The sequence below is a fragment of the Plectropomus leopardus genome, chromosome 15 (assembly GCF_008729295.1).
Source record: "Plectropomus leopardus isolate mb chromosome 15, YSFRI_Pleo_2.0, whole genome shotgun sequence".
NCBI classification, from domain to species: domain Eukaryota; kingdom Metazoa; phylum Chordata; class Actinopteri; order Perciformes; family Serranidae; genus Plectropomus; species Plectropomus leopardus.
The window spans coordinates 21,475,350-21,493,047 of NC_056477.1; the positions used below are offsets into that span (position 1 = coordinate 21,475,350).

The 17,698-nt window shown below is 41.1% G+C and overlaps 1 protein-coding gene across 2 annotated transcripts in view; it reads right to left on the reverse strand.

Annotated features, from left to right (window-relative positions):
* Positions 1 to 2,372: 2,372 nt before the first annotated feature.
* The window catches only part of strn (striatin, calmodulin binding protein), a 39,380-nt gene continuing 24,054 nt past the window's right edge, over positions 2,373 to 17,698 (reverse strand). The window contains exons 4-17 of one of the 2 annotated variants that reach the window (XM_042501817.1): positions 16,396 to 16,474; positions 15,215 to 15,379; positions 13,232 to 13,361; positions 12,983 to 13,145; positions 11,955 to 12,065; positions 9,495 to 9,641; positions 9,255 to 9,391; positions 8,010 to 8,185; positions 7,308 to 7,355; positions 7,106 to 7,227; positions 6,854 to 7,021; positions 6,615 to 6,755; positions 5,121 to 5,309; positions 2,373 to 3,970 (exon numbers count right to left, since the gene is read on the reverse strand). In XM_042501817.1, the coding sequence (XP_042357751.1) occupies positions 3,801 to 3,970; positions 5,121 to 5,309; positions 6,615 to 6,755; positions 6,854 to 7,021; positions 7,106 to 7,227; positions 7,308 to 7,355; positions 8,010 to 8,185; positions 9,255 to 9,391; positions 9,495 to 9,641; positions 11,955 to 12,065; positions 12,983 to 13,145; positions 13,232 to 13,361; positions 15,215 to 15,379; positions 16,396 to 16,474 (1,946 nt within the window). In that variant the 3' untranslated portion in view covers positions 2,373 to 3,800. The remainder of the gene's footprint in view (positions 3,971 to 5,120; positions 5,310 to 6,614; positions 6,756 to 6,853; positions 7,022 to 7,105; positions 7,228 to 7,307; positions 7,356 to 8,009; positions 8,186 to 9,254; positions 9,392 to 9,494; positions 9,642 to 11,954; positions 12,066 to 12,982; positions 13,146 to 13,231; positions 13,362 to 15,214; positions 15,380 to 16,395; positions 16,475 to 17,698) is intronic. The other variant, XM_042501818.1, reaches the window with a different exon arrangement.

Genomic DNA, 17,698 nt, shown 5'->3' on the forward strand with positions numbered 1-17,698 from the left:
ACCCTGAAATGAATTCATTCACTGAAAAAAATAAATGGAAAATTTGACAATTAATAACTGTTATGGCCACAGCCAGGGGGGCTGTAGGGGGGTTTTGGGACCCATGAAAAGATACCACATTGGACCCCACCGCCATATGCCCCGTGAATCCTGCACAAATACTATAAACAGACCTCCAGAACCCAATCAACCCATTCAAAGCCTTATGACTCTACCATTAGAGCACTGCACTTTTTACACCACTATATATATGACACTTATGCTTACTAAATAAAAGCATTTCATATGTAAGTATCTTAAACTGGCTCCACATTGACAAATTACAACATAAACATGCAAAAAGAATCAGGTTATTTTATTATAACCTAAGGGGCTCATGTTATGACCATAGAAAACAATATTTGCTAAGGTAATGATACTTTGAGGTGAACCATTCTTCAAAATGAGTACTTTTTTTTTACTTTTGATACTTTGACACATTTTGATGATAACACCTATGAACCTTTGAATCCAGGACTTTTTCTTGTAAAGGAGTATTTTTTAGACTGTGGTATTTCTACTTCAACTTAAGTAAAAATTCTGACAACCTCTTCCACCACTGGAAATGACATCATAACCAAAGACTGAAGTGACTATCAGCTAACACGTGATTTGACGGAGTGCTGCTCACCTGCTTCAGTGTGGAGCCGGGCCGGTCCTTTGGTGCGGGTGTTTGGGGAGAGACAGGTGCTGCTGAGGATGAAGCTGCATCTGTATTTGGGCTGATACCAGACAGGGACAGCCGATTTAGAGCGAATTATTTGCTAACTGTTTGGCTATAATGGTTAAATAACGGTTAAAATAGAAGTAAAATGTAAACAGAGTTTTGTGCGCAGATATTAGCTCGTGTTTAGGGGAGCAAACGCTGCCTATTTCACGTTGGACTAAACCGGCTATTTTCTACCACTCACGGTGACGCACCTTTCTTTGTGAAGCATTGGCTCTTTCTTTTCTCTCTCATGTCTTGTTTTCGGTACCCAGACTTTTCTTTTGGAGGCTGACACAGACGCATCAGCTCCTTTGATACTCTTCACTCCGCTGTTTCACAACTTCCGTGTGCGCCAGGTGTACGGGCAGGACCGAACCATTTCACGAAAATTAAGGGGGGAGCAGGCAATACAGAGGCTCTCCTTTTTTTGTTGTTGTCAAAAACAAGAAGGGATAAAAAAAAATTACTCTGCCGCATGAAAGTAAAATCTCCTATTAATTTTCTGTTGAGTTTTTATTCTTAAGGTTTATATATTTTGAGTGCCCCCGTCAAACATGGGCCTTTAGAATCGTCTGAACTTTTCTGACGACCCCTACCTCATGTATCGCTATTTTGCAGATCTTTCTATTCAAATTGAAATGTGCACTACCATACACTATATAATAATATATAATTCATCCATGGTGCAGTCCCCTGCATTTGATTTCCTATGTTTTGCTAGTGGTGAAGATTGTGATGGGAGCAGTGTCCATCTGCCCCCTTCAATTAACGAGTGCATTGTCATCTTAAATGTCAAAACTATGTACACCATGTAGCTACAATTTCCAGGTTGAAAAATGTGTTTCCTCAAAACAGTGAGAAGATGTACAAGAGGTAAAACATTATATATATATATTTAGAGAGAGAGAGATACATTTTATTCCCTTTGGTGGGTGTGTCCAGCAGCAACCAAATTAAGCAACCAAATTCTGGTAGATGTTTACATATTGTACTTAGATTTTAAGTTATACTCCAGGCTTACTTCGGCAATATAAATACAAGTTTTACTACACCAATTAAGGCCCCTTGAATTAAATAGAATAAGTCCCGCAGCTTTAAAAGACAGTGTGCTTATGTCTCACAACAGGATGTTAAACGCACTCCTGCTTCTGTTTGAATAAATGTTTTGCCACGTTTTGTCGGGGCTGAACATACCAAGACTCTTCAAATGTCTGGCCAGCCTCAGGGGGCCGGCTGAATTACCCCTATTGCACCCTGTATGTTGGATACACTTTACATGAGATAATAGAGCATTAGTTAAAAAAATTTAAAAAGTCTCAACAATGTAAATATAATTACACATATTTTTCAAAAGTAATCACTTCCTCCTTGAGTCCAAGTGGACGTTTGAGCCAAACTTTAAGAAATTCCCTCAAGGCGTTCCAGTGATATCACGTTCACAGGAATGGACAAACACTGTGAAAACACACAGCTGTTGGCTGCGTGGAGGCATGACAAACAGAGTTTCAGGCTGATTTGGTCGATAGGGGGCTCAAGATGTGAAGACTTTAAAACCCTGAACGGCACTGATGACCAAGTTGCAAACAGCTTCCACGTTTGTCAAATGACCAGCATCGGAGCCCAGTTAACATTTTACAGCAGGTTTTATTTTGAACATACTTTCATATACAAACCAGTGACTGAGAAAATGGCTCATTTGAGGCTGTACTCTACATGTACAACATCTTGATTGAATTGTTTTTTTGTTTTTGTTTTTTAACCCAAGATCGTTTCCTCCTCACAGTTTACAGTAAACTGGAACTTGCAGGACATTTCCCTTCCCTCAGTGTTGGATGGTTAACTCATTATTTCAAAGTAGCCCCACAGTACTGCACTAATTTCCTGCTAAACACTGGACTACTGAAAATATCTGGACATGATACATCACACTGTAGTCGAGCATGTCCGCACAGTTGGGGAAAACTACATACAGTACAAGCCATTCAATTCACACAAGAGCAAACTGGCCAAAAATCAATTAGTTATTCCTAAAATGGACATCTAGAACCAAGTCTGAATTGTAATTATTAACCAAAATGGTTTACTTTGGACACATATGCTTGTAATGTTACTTCTGAAGTGTACAGGTACTTGAATCTAACAAACAGGCATTATATTTAATGGTCTGTATCACTCTACCAGCTTTGCCTTGAAATGCACAAAATTGATTCCCCAACCACACTTATCAAAAAGGAGCACTCAAACTCACGCTGCACAGTAAATTTTAAGACTGAATATATATTTTGTTTATTATAAGCATTTGTAATTTTACATCCAATGTTAAAATCGACAACATGGTGACAACCGGCTCCATTTCTCCGCCGTCCCCTCCCTCCCTGTTCCCCGAAACGAGCTTGTTAAAATAACATTTTCAAGACCTTTTTAAAGCAAAGGCACATTTGTCAATACGTGTTTTAAAAAGGAAAATAAAGGCAGGCCAGCGAGCAAAGTCAGTCTGGGAAGCAGAGAAGAAGACGTGAGAGGCTTCCACGACAGCTCCAGCGAGCCTTCAGTACCCCAACATTTGTGGAACAACACAACACAAACCTGACTTGGAGTAACGGGCCCAGACCGGGATCGTCTGAGAGGAAGGGTTGAGGGCCAGAAGGATGTGGGATGAGCGTGAAGTCGCAGGGGCAGAAGACCGGCTTGAAACCTCATTTCTCCACTCCACACTCCTTAACACTTGTCCTGAGCCTCCTAGCTATGGAGGTTATGTTTTAGTCTGTCTTGGGGGGGGGGGGCGCTGTGGCCGGTCACACCCAGGCCTGCCTGGATGGTAGATGGAGGACTAGAGAGCAATTCTCCTCCCTGCCAACCCTCTTTATGGAGAGTCACGCCCCTTTGAGGCTAGCGGCTACATAGTCTACCAGTCCGACAGGAAACCAGTGGGCTGTGAGAGGTGGGACTGGACCCATGCCTGAAGGTCCTTCCCCTCCTGTGTCTCTATTGGTCCCTGATCATGGGAGGCTGAGTCAGAGAGCAGGGCTGCAGGCAAACATGCAGCTCCGCGTCATACGAACACTTTGGCGAGAGCATCTGCCCCGGCACTGGCGATGTAGCATTTAGATGGATGAAACGCCACATCGTGGATCGACTCCTCAAACTTCTTTCTGTGAGCCGTGAACTCCTGGATGCAGGTTTTACTCTCCAGATTCCACAGACGGATCGAGCAGTCATGACCTGCAGAGGACGGGACAAGTTACAAGCTATACACGGGGAACAGCAATTCAAAAATGTGAGCTTGAAACAGTTTCCCCTAAAACTTGGAATCAAACCTGTATCTTTTGCACATTTGATGTCTAGAAAAGCCTTCTTTACCTAATAATCTAAAAGGCAATATCATAGAATGACTTTACTGTACTTTAATCCTTTGAAATCTGAGTAAATTGGTCGGATTACTTTCAAAAACATGGAAAAAAGGCAATAAGACACGGCAAAAAAATTGCAAGTAATTAGTAAGAAGAAACAAGAAAAAAAGTACAGGAAATAAGAAAACTGCCAGAAAATAAGGGGGAAAAGAGAAGAAAATGTGCTTTAAAAGTGCTAAAATGCACAAAAAGAAAAACAAAATTGCCCCCCCAAAAGTGGTAGTTTATAGTAACGCTGTTGAGAATGCAAAAGGGGATATTAAAGATAAGTTTGCATCATCGTGGACATCAGCCTTCATTTTGGCTTTGATGAGTGTAGTTTTATACCTGTGTATGAGTATATTTTAGCTTGTTTTTATTTTCTGCTCTAACTTTTTGATGGCATTACTATTTGTATTTAAATTTCCTTTTATAATGTGTTTCTTGTACAAGTTTTATGTAAAGCACTCTGAACTGCTTTGTTGCCAAAATGTGCAACATAAATAAACTTGCCTCACCTTGTAGTAACTGCTTACAACAGATCTGACTGTACCAGTACAGGAAACTACTATAAATATCAGTCACATTGCCATTTATAATGCTCCTTAATGATCTATGAGTAAATGAGTAATCTCTTTTGCACAACTGCTGCAAAGACTAAACACAATTGCAGCTGTTACACAAATACTGTACACATTGTACTTTGACTAAAACGTTTTACAAGATTCTTAAAAAGGTATATTTTCTTTTACGTTCAGATGCACAGCATTGCACACACAGGTAAAAAAAACAAACTCCATCAACACTTGGAAAATAAAATTGCAATGATACGTAGCCATAGCTGGGCAAAGACTTTTAACAAATCCACAGACACATTACACTCACACTTCTTGCTAGGTTGAGTCTGAGGCAGCACATCTATCAATGAACTAATGTATAAAGGAATAACAGAGACAAGGAGACGCTGGTCATGAGGTACTTACTGCCTGACATGAGATAAAGTCCATTAGGGTCTACAGCTAAGCTTGTGACAGCGTCCAGGTGAGCCACCATGGAGTGAATCAGCTTCCCACTGTTGTTGTCAAAGAACTTGATGTGTCTGTCCTCCTGCGCGGTGATGGTGATGGGAAGAGTCGGGTGACTGAGGACCTTATTGATCTGACAGGGAGTGCCTGGTTACAAACAGACGAGCATATTAGGCACCACAAAGCAGGAGAGGGACTTTAGACCAACTGAATGAATGATCATCCTGCATAAAAGTCATTGGTAACTAAAGATCTAACCTGTGGAGATATTATGCTCTATGTGTGGAGATATTGGCTTAGTGAGTGCCTTAATAATAGAGATTAATATGTATCTAGAAACCATTGTATTTCAGAATCAAACTATATTGTGGAGTTCCTCCAGGATCGATTTTTTGGCCACCTCTATTTCTCATCTATACAAATGACTTGATTTGCATGTCTGATTCTGCATTACCCAGGCTGTTTGCTGACCAGAACAAAATGATCATATCACAAGCAAACTGGGGCTTCTTGATCTGGGAAGCCAATGATTTTCTTTCACACAGAGAAAAAAGTGGCTCCAGGTGAACAAACTTTTCCCAAACGTCAAAACTCTAATTGTGTCATTTTCGGAAATAAAAATAAAAGTTATCCAAAAGGAGACGCTAAATTGTTGTTTAATAATATGGAAATCGAACAAGTCACTATTGAAAAATGTCTTGGAAAAAAATGATCATCACTAGTAGTACTTAAATAAAATAAAAAAAACATGTGTGCCATAGTTAATGTGCTCACTCAGTATGTGTGCTTCTGTGTTCATATTCATTGTTTTTCCCTATTACTACTATTTTTCCATTTTTTTCTTATTATTTCATTATGTTAAGGTAACAAATATCCATAGTATTAGGGATTTTTGTAAATCATAGAGGGGAGGTTTGACCGAACATCTCTCTAGCACATTATATGCTATGTGCTATGTTGTTACATACTTTTGTTTTTAGCATTTCCTTTGTGCAAATAGACTAAAATATGTGTGGCATATTAACTTAAGCTAAACATTGACTTAACTTGGGTAACAGGTTACCAAAATCAGTTTGAACTTTATGCAGACCGAAGCACTTGCTGGTAAACAACTTCATAACAGAGGACAGATATACCTCACATTGTTCTGAAATGCACAATATGTCTTATGACTGAAGTACTGTATCAGTGACCTAACCGACAGTTAATTTGTAAAAATTTGTAAATCAAAACACATTCAGAAGTAATAGCACAGTAAAACATTATGGATCAGGACAAATGTGTCTAATGATTTACTTCCCTACAGCCGCCACTAGATGTTACTCAAGAGCCATATTACCCGATGGTACCTAACTGACTCTGCTTCATCAATATAGTTGAATTCAACTGGGGTTAGATACTGGTTATTATCTTTACCCTAGAAATTAACAGCACTTCAGCTAGCAAACTTACCCGGCTCCAAATTGGATTCGAGACTGAGGACCAGCTGACGGGTTTCCATGTTGAAGAGGCCGATCTCCCCGTTTGTGAAGGACGTGACCAGGTGGGCAGGTTCACTGCACACCAGGTCTACTGAGGAGGGAACTCCTAGCTCTTGTACACAGAAAGAAAAATACATTTATGTTAAATATTCAATTAATTACGTATGAATAAAGAGAAACAAAGTCATGATGCAAGCTTCAAGTCAGTACTTTTGTCCTCATTGAATACTGCGAGGGCAGGGGAGGTGGTGTTCGCGTCCCACAGTCTCACAGTTCCGTCTGCCGAGCAGGAGAGGAGGCGCTGGTGTGCGCTGCTGTATACCAAACCCCAAACTGAGTCAGTGTGTCCGCACAACGCTCCACGCAGCATTGATGGGTCTGACAACAACAAACCATCAAAGTCAGTTGCTATGATTTCATTTTAAAATCCTCAGATTCAAACAAAACATGTGGCGCCGTTACCGTAAGAGTCGTAGGGGTCGATGTTGGGATTAGGGGTGTTCCAGCACTGTATAGTGCCGTCAACTCCTCCGCTAAAACACTGTTCACCTGTACTGCTCATCACCACACTCAGCACAGCCCCCCTGGGATTTAAATAATAATAAATTAGCAAAATGTCGTTAAAATGGGAAAAAAAGGTTTTATTCATGTGCAGTGTTTTTACCTGTGGGCCCTGAATGTGTAGATCGGTTCCACATCTAAAGATGCACTCCTGTGAACAAACAATGTATCCATTACTTAATGTAACACATAAAACCAAACAGCAGCGACAACTTCATGTGTCGATGATTAGAGTCAAAATAGCTGGCGTTGATTGTACGGAACCATAAAAGGACTTACAGTTTGCGGCTATAGCAGCGATCAAATTGCACATACGGTATCATTCCGTTTTTTGTTCTAATAATATCCTTGACTCTCAAACGACTTGAGCCTCTAAAAATAAAACAATCATACAGAGTGTGTGTGGGCTGCAGAGTTGTGACTTGACATGATGAGTCTTGTGTGATTGTTGTGTGTCACATGGGGATGGTTTCGTGCAGCCGAATCATGTGACATTGCAGCAACAAAGATGAGCTATCATCTCTGTCTGACTGTATCAACCACAGAGCTTTTCTTACAAATGATGTTCACTCTGCTGCTGCAGGTATAGAGACTGAACCAAACACACTGCTGAGTGTTAGTGTCTCCAACAGAGCCCACAAGGAAGGAATGGACAGATAAATGATACAACTGGAAATATAAAACTGTCCATTTTACTTTTCTTGGCTGAAAAAATGAAACTAACAGTAGGAACTGATGAGAAATCGGTCTGGGTTTGACTGGAATAGTGTTTGGAGATATTCAGCTTGTGCTAAGTTATACTTACTTTTTGGCTGGCGCAGTCTTTTGCAGGTTCCACATCTTGAGCGTGTGGTCCTCTGAAGCAGTGACCAGGACGGGCTCCACAGGGTGAAAGGCCAGAGCCCGAATCCCATCAAAATGACTCCGCAGAGTGAATTTGGGGTTCCACGTCTTTCTCATGGCATCCTTATTGTTGCCAATCTGAGGAGGAGACACTTTATCAGACGCTCAAAATCCAATTAACTGCGTTATTGCATACAATCAGCAGTCTTTGAAACTGCCTCTATCACTCATTTTGTTTGTGTTATTGTGTGTCTTTGGTGTCAAATTCAACAAAGTCAAACAATTACGCAAACTACACGTGTTCAGCGAGGTAAAATGAGCATACGACTGGATAAATGAGACTTGGATTACAGTACCTGGATTACATACTTAGAGTTGTGCGAAAGTTTGTAAACAGATGTTTACCCCTCAGGCAGATAGTACACAGTCCCCCTTAGCAGACACAACCGCTTCCAAAAAAGTACTGTTGTAACAAATGTGCATTTTCATGATGGACATGTACAATTGATGGATGAATGTTTTTGTCTTGTTTAAGAGTTTTACTATGTATGTATGTATTGTAGTTTTTATCATTTTTTACAATGTAGACACTGAAGTCCAAGGCAAATTTCCCACCGGGACAATAAAGTCTGTCTCATCTTATTTAATAACTTGAATTCATAAAGAATTATTCTCTGTTTTTGTATTCTTTGCTCACCATGGAAGCATGCAAGAAATGCAAAGCTTTCCTCACAAATTCAGCGTAACATGAGGACAGTGATATAAAAGTGGTTGTTTGGGTGATGCCGGTTCTTTGTATATAATGAGGAACATTGTTTAATCTCTTTCTCTCTATAAAAGCCTGCCATCACACTAAAATCAGTCTTTCCTTAAAAAAAAAACAAAAACATGCTATGACCTTTGCAGGTGTTTTTTTATATAGTGTTTGACATTAGTATTGTAAATGTGATCTCAAAAAATATCTGATATCTTCCAATATTACACTTTCAAAGCAGCCTCTCTGACGCTGCCTATAAAAATAGCTGTTTGACACGCAGGTGGCAAGTTTTCAGCATGTGATGTGACTTGGTAAATTTGCTGAGGATTAGAAGAGGAAGGTGGGATGGCTGTTTTTCATAAGGCTCCAATGATAGCATAACCAGAAATAGTTTTCCCCAGAGAAATATTTCCATGGCCCTTGAAGTCCATTATGTATTCTCCTACTCACATCGTATGCCAGACTGTCGGCTTCATTGGCTACGGTGAGTCCAGCAAGCTCCCCCAGGCCCAGCTCGCTCTCCATGGTCTCGTCTGTGCCCATTATGAACGACTTCCCTGACGTGGGCGGGAAAGTCAGAGCCTCAACTGGGGAAAAAACAAAGGAATATATAACCGCTGTGGACACAGTTCTCCAGGGATGAAGGGGGTTTAAGCCAGTCTAAGAGTTAGCCCTTAATCGCAGCAGTACCTTCATCTGGTCGGTTCCCATCATGCTCGTTGAACCGAACCGCGTTGGGCCGGGATTGGGGGGTTGAAGGTGGAGGCTGCATGTGGGACAAGTCCTCTGCATCCCTCAGGTTAGCCAGCATGTCCTGAAGCTTGGACCGGTTTGGCCCTGTTTAACAAGTCAGGTCAAGAGTGTTACCAAAGTGACACGCAGTTATGAAGAGCGGACAGGAAAAAAAAAGAGAGGCAAAAAGTACGAAAATAATAAAAAAATCTTTATTAAAAAGCTGTGAGTACAAGCTGAAAAAGAGAACAGAAAGAAGATGGAAAGAAAGCAGCACTGAAAGGGAAGAAAATAAATCAATAAAATATAGTATGTAACAGAAGAGAAAATGAAGGGAAGGCAGTGCCAGAGTCCTTGTTAGATGAATTAAGAGTCAGAAAAGGTGCTGAAATATGCTTTCTTTCAAGTGTGGGCTGTATGGAAAGGGTATTATAACATACAGCTGGATTTTGTGAGGTCTCAGCCCAGGTAGAATCATTTAGTGAACCATGTATGGATGTTTATTTTATGATTACAAGCGTTTAAAAATGTGGACCCTTAAGAGTCAAACCTTAAAGGAACAACAGACCCACAAAATGATCATTTGTGTATCTAGTCTCTCCTTGTGTTACATTGAATTTGTGAAGAAAGGTTTGTTTTTCTTGCATGCCACCATGGTAAACAAAGAATGCGAAACAGAAAATCCTTGATGAGGATGAAGTAAAAGGGGTCCGCATTTAACGACAGCAAAACTACATCAAAACATCAGTTTACAAAGTCTCACACAACTCATGCAGTATAATCCAAGTCTCATTTATCCAGTTGTATGCTCAGTACTTTCCTAAACAATACCTTTCCATCTGGGTACTGAACTAAAAGCGAAGGTGATTTATACTCACTTCATAGCTAGACTTCATTGTCAAAAACAGTTATTTTACCTCTCTGAATACAGGAGCTGTTGGTGTAGTGCAGCCTTGATCAGTTAGTTTGTTTGTGTTCTTGTGACTGGTCTTTTAAAGGGTTAGTTTGGATTAAGTAAAGTCACACAACAACACAAACAAAATACATATTGAGGCAGTGGTAGACCAGCAGTTTCTGTGTTGTATGAGGTAAAATTATTGTTTTTATAAATAGAGTCTGGTTATGAAAGTGCATAGACAAGTTTTACTTTTCATTCTGCTCCCCGTCAGAAGGGCTGTCTGTTTGGGAAGTAGTAAGCATACAACTGGATAAATATCCAATTATATATATATATTACATCGCAGGAGTTGTGTAAATGCATATTTGGTATAGTTTTGCTATTGTTAAATGTGGACCCTTACGAATTGAATTAATCAAGAATTTTTTTTTTTACAGTTTTTGTATTCTTCATTCACCAAAAGAGAAGCAAAAGAGATAAACAAATTTTCTTCACAAATTAATCAGAATATGGAGTGAGTAACTGATATACAAATGGTTATTCACAGGGTAAAGCATTCCTTCAACCCTGTTGTGAAGACAGTATACCAAAGGTGCAACTGCCGAAAAAACATCCCTGACAGATCACCTGATGATCTCCTCCACACGCCCACTAAAGTGATAAAAGTACCAACACAGTGTTTAGATTAGAAATAGATTTCTGCTTAAACCGGAGGCGGAGAGAACCAAGTGTAAAAACTGAAAAATGGTGCTGGAATAAAACGTAGAAGAAAGTGAGATGAACCGAGTTGTTGATCTCATGATTTATCCAGTGAAAAAACACCAGCAATGCTCGGGCCTCACAAATGTGAAATCTAAGAGCTCTCAGCCACTGAATGAGGCTACATCTGAAGTGGGCTGTTACACTGAGAGCTGTAGTATTCAGCTGAGTCACTTCACTGAGTCACTGAAAAGCTTTTAATTGCAATCCATTTACAACAGCAGCAAAATTAGTTATTACTGTAGTTTCAACATGGCTGACAGATGAGGATGAGACGGTGATGTTGTTATATTATGACTAGAGAAAATGTCAATGTAGGAAACATGACTGTAGAGACTAGTGCTAACCCAGATGGGACAAAGACGGCGTGTCATCACTTCTAAATTTCACGTTAATCTCTGATATCTGACAGTGTGGACAAGATGGTGATGTGAGTGTAAATCAAAACACTAAAACAGGACAGAAAAACATGCACCAAGCATCACAGTTTGTCCAGGTAGGAAAATAAAGGTGACAGATTTTGTATGTTGAGAACATTCAACAGAAGACGGAGGAGACATTCAATATGAAATGATAGACAAAAGGACAGAGCAATGCCAAGTAGACGGCATAATAAGGAGCAGCTAAAGAAGGAGATGAGAAAAAACAGCCAAGATGTTTTGTTTTGGGCTTTTTTGGCTGAACTCAGGAAAGTCAGGCTCTACAGAAAGAGGAGGAGGAGGAGGAGGAGGAGGGAGGCAGCAGCGCCTGACAAGACTTACTCTTCACCCCCTTTTTCCCCTTGCGCTCCTTTCTGTACTGCTCCTTGAGTTTGGTTATCAGGCCCGGGTCCACGTCCCAGGCCTCAGAAATGGGACCTTGCTCGTCCTTCTCTACACAGGGGGAACAAAACCAGACCGAGAGGCTGGTGAGGAACTGCTCTGGTCGAGGCCCGAGCTGCCTGGCAGGGTGGGCACGGAGCAGAGCCGTCTCTCAGACTCATACTCGCCTGGTGGTTTCTAAAACCACCAGGAGATTAGTCGCTCTTTAACCTGAGATAAGTGTCTTTTTTTTTGGCAGGCCACTACCACCTCAGTGATATTATATTCATTATAACTACTTGTTTATTTGTTTTCTTTTCTATCAAAAGAGAGTAATGGCAGGATAGTTAATGCCATGGGAGGAATTCTTTCATTTGAACATATCTGAGTCATAACAAATCTGCTCATGAAATCCTCACTGTGAAATCATTGTGATAATCACACTGTTGTATACACATGACTCAATTACTCAAACCCACGTTCAAATACAAAGAAACACCTCAGCATGACACCAAGCCCATTTTTTCTGGCTTTAGGACCAGAGAGCCTCAAAGGGAATCAGGCTGATTTGACGACACACAGGAGTGGAAGAGACATTGTGGTCACAGGCTGGCTATGGGAACACACAGTGGAAGAGATCACAAACTATGGGTTAAACAGAGAAACATCCAAACATCATGATTTATGACCACAGAGTGATATATGAATGACTCCATGAGTACTCCATGAACTGTCACCAACATCTGTTACGAGGTCAAATTTATGGGTGCAGGCAACTTATGAGATAACAGCGTAAAATATTTAGCGATATTCTCAGAGATTCTGGAACTTGTGTTATACATTATATTTGTTGATAAAAACAAAACAAACCCCAAATTGTACAAGAGAAAATAAACACTTTGTGTAGGTACTATAACTGTATCTAGAACTGTATATGTGGTGTCATCTAATTCAAACTCAGCTCCCCTCTTGACTGATCGGTGACTCACCCCAGTCTGTGCCGTCCCCATTGCCTCTGGACTCCGGCGAGGTGTCCATCTCGTCAGGGCTGGACAGGAAGTCAAAGCCCTTCAGTGCCTCCTCTGTGTCAGGATCCTCACTGGTGTCCATACTGGCCGGAGTCGTTGACGACGGGGGCTTCTTCCTTAAGATCTGAGGAAAATATTGAGGACCGTTTTTAACAACTTATTACTTAACTTTGTGTGAGAGCAGGAGATGAAGGCCGACTGTTTTCTTACCGTCCTGGATTCCACATTAGGCCTCCCCTCGCTATCCTCTTCATCATCTTCATCGCTGAATTCAGCTGCTGCATTTTCGATGAATTTAAAGGCCTCCAGTACAGCGCTAGTGTCAGAGAGCTCAGCTTTCCTGTGGGGGAACAATGACACATTTATTACATGTAAATATTAGGCTAGGGTATAAAAAAATAACAGTAGTATCTGTATTGATTCACTACATTGTTATTAAGTTATTAGCATACATGCAGCAAATTTTTGTGTAATTTGCCCTTTAAAAGGAGCTCTACACTAAAGTCAGAGCGCATCTACGTATGAGCATTTATGAGATATAGTTTAGTATAGGCAGCATTGAAAATCACACTTTTCCTTTTTCCTTTTGCTGCAGCTGCCCTTTCAAATCATGTACTGTTGCATGCAGAATGCACACAATCAGGACATACTACTTTGTTGGACCACTTTGCTCAGACCACTGAACTTTGACCCTCTTGCTCATACGTCCATTACCTTGGAGATAAAACAAGACGACATTCGCCGAGTTCACCAAAGATGAAGGTCAACCCAGTGAGCTCTGCTGTTGTTACTTTGCAATGTATGTAGAGTTTACTTTTAAGTTATTGCTGCATACATTGTAGATTCTCACATATTATATTCACCACAGGAAATCACAAATTCTGCCATTATTATTTTCTTTTTTTCTTTCTTTTTTTTAAGATAATTTTTCGGGCTTTTTGCCTTTATTTGATAGGACAGCTTAAGCGTAAAAGGTGAAGAGAGAGAGGGGATGACATGCAGCTGCAGGTTCGAATCCGTAGCCACTGCAGGTTTGAGTACAGCCTCTGTACATGAGGCAATGACTCTACCAAATGAGCTACTAGGTGCCCGTGTCATTGTTATTTTCCTAGTTCACTTCTGTTGTTGGTAATCTTTAGGATTATTTTGTTCAATTCCTGTTTCGATTATTCCTATTTGACGAGTCATCGGTCACTTGAATTTCCTGCCGTGTGTCATTGTAGCTTATGTGAACTGTCAATGATATATTTACAACTTGGTCAATGTGACGCATCTTCCGCTGTGCAGAGGACTGTGGGTCAGAATACCCAGAAAAGCATGCTGACTTGCATACTGCAAAATGTGACTGGATGCAGGAAAACTTTGTAGTATTTTTTTGCCATATTGCATTTGACATAGTATGTGTTAGGACATACTTTATCTTTTTTGGTATACTTAATAATACTGTAGTATGGGTAAGGGAACGAACAGGTTGTCTGCATATGGCTCTCAACACGGAGGTGGCTAGCTGGGGTCTGGGGAGCAGAATGTGGGCGTGAAAACAACACCATCCAGATATCAGCAGTAACCATTGAATAAGCGCAGAGCAAAGCGGCAGCAATTAGCCAGCCGGTGGGATAAAAATGCACTTACACACATGTGCAGCCGGACCAGCAAATACAACACAGAAGTTTGGATTACAAGACACAGAGAGGTGTTGTGACATCATTTTCTGCTCAGGACGTCATTATCCCTCTATCTTGCTACTATATTTAATGCTCTGAATATTGTATAGAGCTCTATGTGCTGTTTGATTTTGGGTTGTCCCGGACAACAGTTCACATTCATAAATTGGAAAATGGACTGTCAGACAGAAACACTGATGGCTGATTTAGAGCTTCGGCAGCCAAAGATAGGCTTCACCTTCTCTTTTGGAGTTTTTGTGATGCAAAGAAGTACCACACCATGACCAAAGCTTGTTTATTGTTCGCTACATTTTTAATGAATGAGAGGGCAGCACAGATTGCACTAGTCTCTGCTTATATCAGTCTGTTTTGATTGTACCGCAACAATTCACCAGATATTCGCTGCACACTCATGTGCCCAAAAAATTGTTACTGTTAGGAGCTGAATAGACCCCACCGCACACAGTGTTACATGCAATGAACTTGTAATGTTGTTGTTTTTGTTCAGTCTATAGATTGTTCTACTTACCCTCTGGTGCCCTTTGTTGACGCGTCCGTCCCATTGACCAAAGGCTCAGTGCTGGTCCGTTCCCCCGTCCTCCCGCTTCCGTCCCCAGCTAGTCCTAGCAGCGCTCGAACCCGCTGGGACTTTACATCTAAGATAGTGTCTGTGTAGCCCACCTCCTGCAAGTACCTGAAACAGAGTCAATGAAATTAAAACTTAATGTAAATGGTCGAACCCAGTGGTTCCATACTGGTCCAATCACAATCTCCAGATTTCTCTTTAGTCATTAGTTTAAGGTCCACATGTTCCAAATGATCACATCACCAATTTTATTTTACAAAATGTAAACAACACATTGGCTTAGAAGACAAAGAACTTAAACATTGCAAGAATAAACAAAGACTGCACAAATAAAAACTATTTGCCAAAAATTCACTGTAATACAAAATAAGGTGTATTTTTTATTAACTTGAAATGTAGACGAGTCACTTGCAGTCCATTCAAAACGGATACACTTGGACATTGCAAATGAGCCTTTCATAATGCTGGAAAAGCCCATTAGATAACCTGCTCATTAATATAAGATCATTAACTACAACATGATCAGAGATGAGGCAGAGTTGAGTACTTGTTACTGTCAAAAGTGGCATGTCCTCCGGCAGTTGGCATCAGCCCTGCTGAGGCAAGATGAGCTACTCATCAAATATTACACCTACCCTGTAGGGATGAGTGCTAGCAACGTGAGCGGGCGACTGGCTGAAAGGGAGGGGTGTCTTAGCACATTATTGATCTGTCCCTTGACACAGAGTGAAAAATAAATTGGCTGCCTCATCAGCCAGCATGTTGGGGCAGATGATGTGTGAGGCTGCCGGAGCCTGGTTTATTTACACAGACTGACTGTAGAGTAGGATGATATGATAACCAAACTTCCCTGAGCCTGCTGGGTACGCTGCCAGAGAAAACAAAACAAAGAGCAGGTAATGACTGCTGCTGTCCAAGTGAGGGAGCTCTTCCCCACAATTTTTTTTCAGGCCATAGCATTTCTGGCACAGTTGTATACTTCATAAAAGCTGACACAAGTCACAATAACATTGCAGAGAAATGCAACGAGGGGCCTGGAATCTCGACACAGTTCGTTTTTAGAGCAGCAATTTAGTTTTCTAGGTTGAAGACTGTCACAGAAGGATTAAATCATGTGCACTCACTGTCTGAGGAGCTGACGCCCTTGTTTCCAGGACAGCTGATTGTTGAGCGATCCAGAAGACTCGTTCTCGTTGGCCTCATCTGCAGAAGAAGAGGCGGACACAAATCAGGGCTCCACAAACAGCACAGCCTCTGACATTATTTCCACTCTGTAAACACGACCAGAACATTCCTGCATCGCAGCATCCTGGCAACTACACACATCCAGCGCTTAGCTGCTTTCAGCAAGTCAACAGTGGATTAGAGTTAAACGGAAGAGGGTATTGCTTCTCTTTAAATTGGGGCCAGTGAAAAAACACTTAAATGTTTATTGAGATAATTACCAAACATTCTTGGACAGAACTATTATCAGTATTTGCGCTCCAAATTAGTCACCTTTATCTTCATGGTTGGATTTGGACCCGAGTTATCATTTGACAGCATGTGTAACTTTAATAGCTTGCTTAATCCAAATATTTACATCACAGTAGGTAATTACGGCCCTATTAAAACTGTGTACACATCAGCACTAGCAGTAAAAACAGAGATTTAAAATTCATTAGCGACGGCTTGTTCCTGATGTAACAAGAAGACATTTGATATTTAACGATGCATTTCAACAACTTCAAAATGGCTGGTCTCTGCTCCAACTACATCCCATGACATGCTGGAAAGAGCAGTGTCGTGTGTCTGTGCCTGCAGCATCCAGAACAACACACACTCTTTATGACTGTCTACAGCTCTGACAAAAAAAGCAATGATGGGATTCAGAGCTCACTTTGATATTTAACAACGTCAGCACTCTGCTCGCAAGTCAGCTGGGAATTTTGCACATGGCAGAGAGACGTGTTAATAAGATTTAGATGGGGTGAGTGTGTGTGTCGAGGAGGTTGATTCGGCGGGGCAGGGAGACGAGGGTCCCTCTAAAAGTGGGTCATGCCTAATTCAGGAGGGTGAGGAGCGGGCAGGTGCACCACCATACGAACAACACCTCCCACTCCTCATCTCTCCCTCTTCCATCCCCTCCACCTCACACCTCTCCCCTCCACCTCCCCCCCATTCATCAACACTTCAAGGGCTCGGGTGCTTTGAACAGCCCTCATGAATAGAGATGAGGAGAGAGGAGAGGAAATGTCGCAATCTGACTTAATGATGGCAGAGGACTTGAACATGAGAGGCCAATTAAACTACAATAATATAACAAGGAGCAGGTAGTGTACTGATACAGGAGTGATACCGAGGAAACACTCTGCACTGTAATGTGGAGAGAGTGAACACTACAAAGTGAGAACAGCATTTTAGGTGTTTAATGGGACAGTTCAGCCC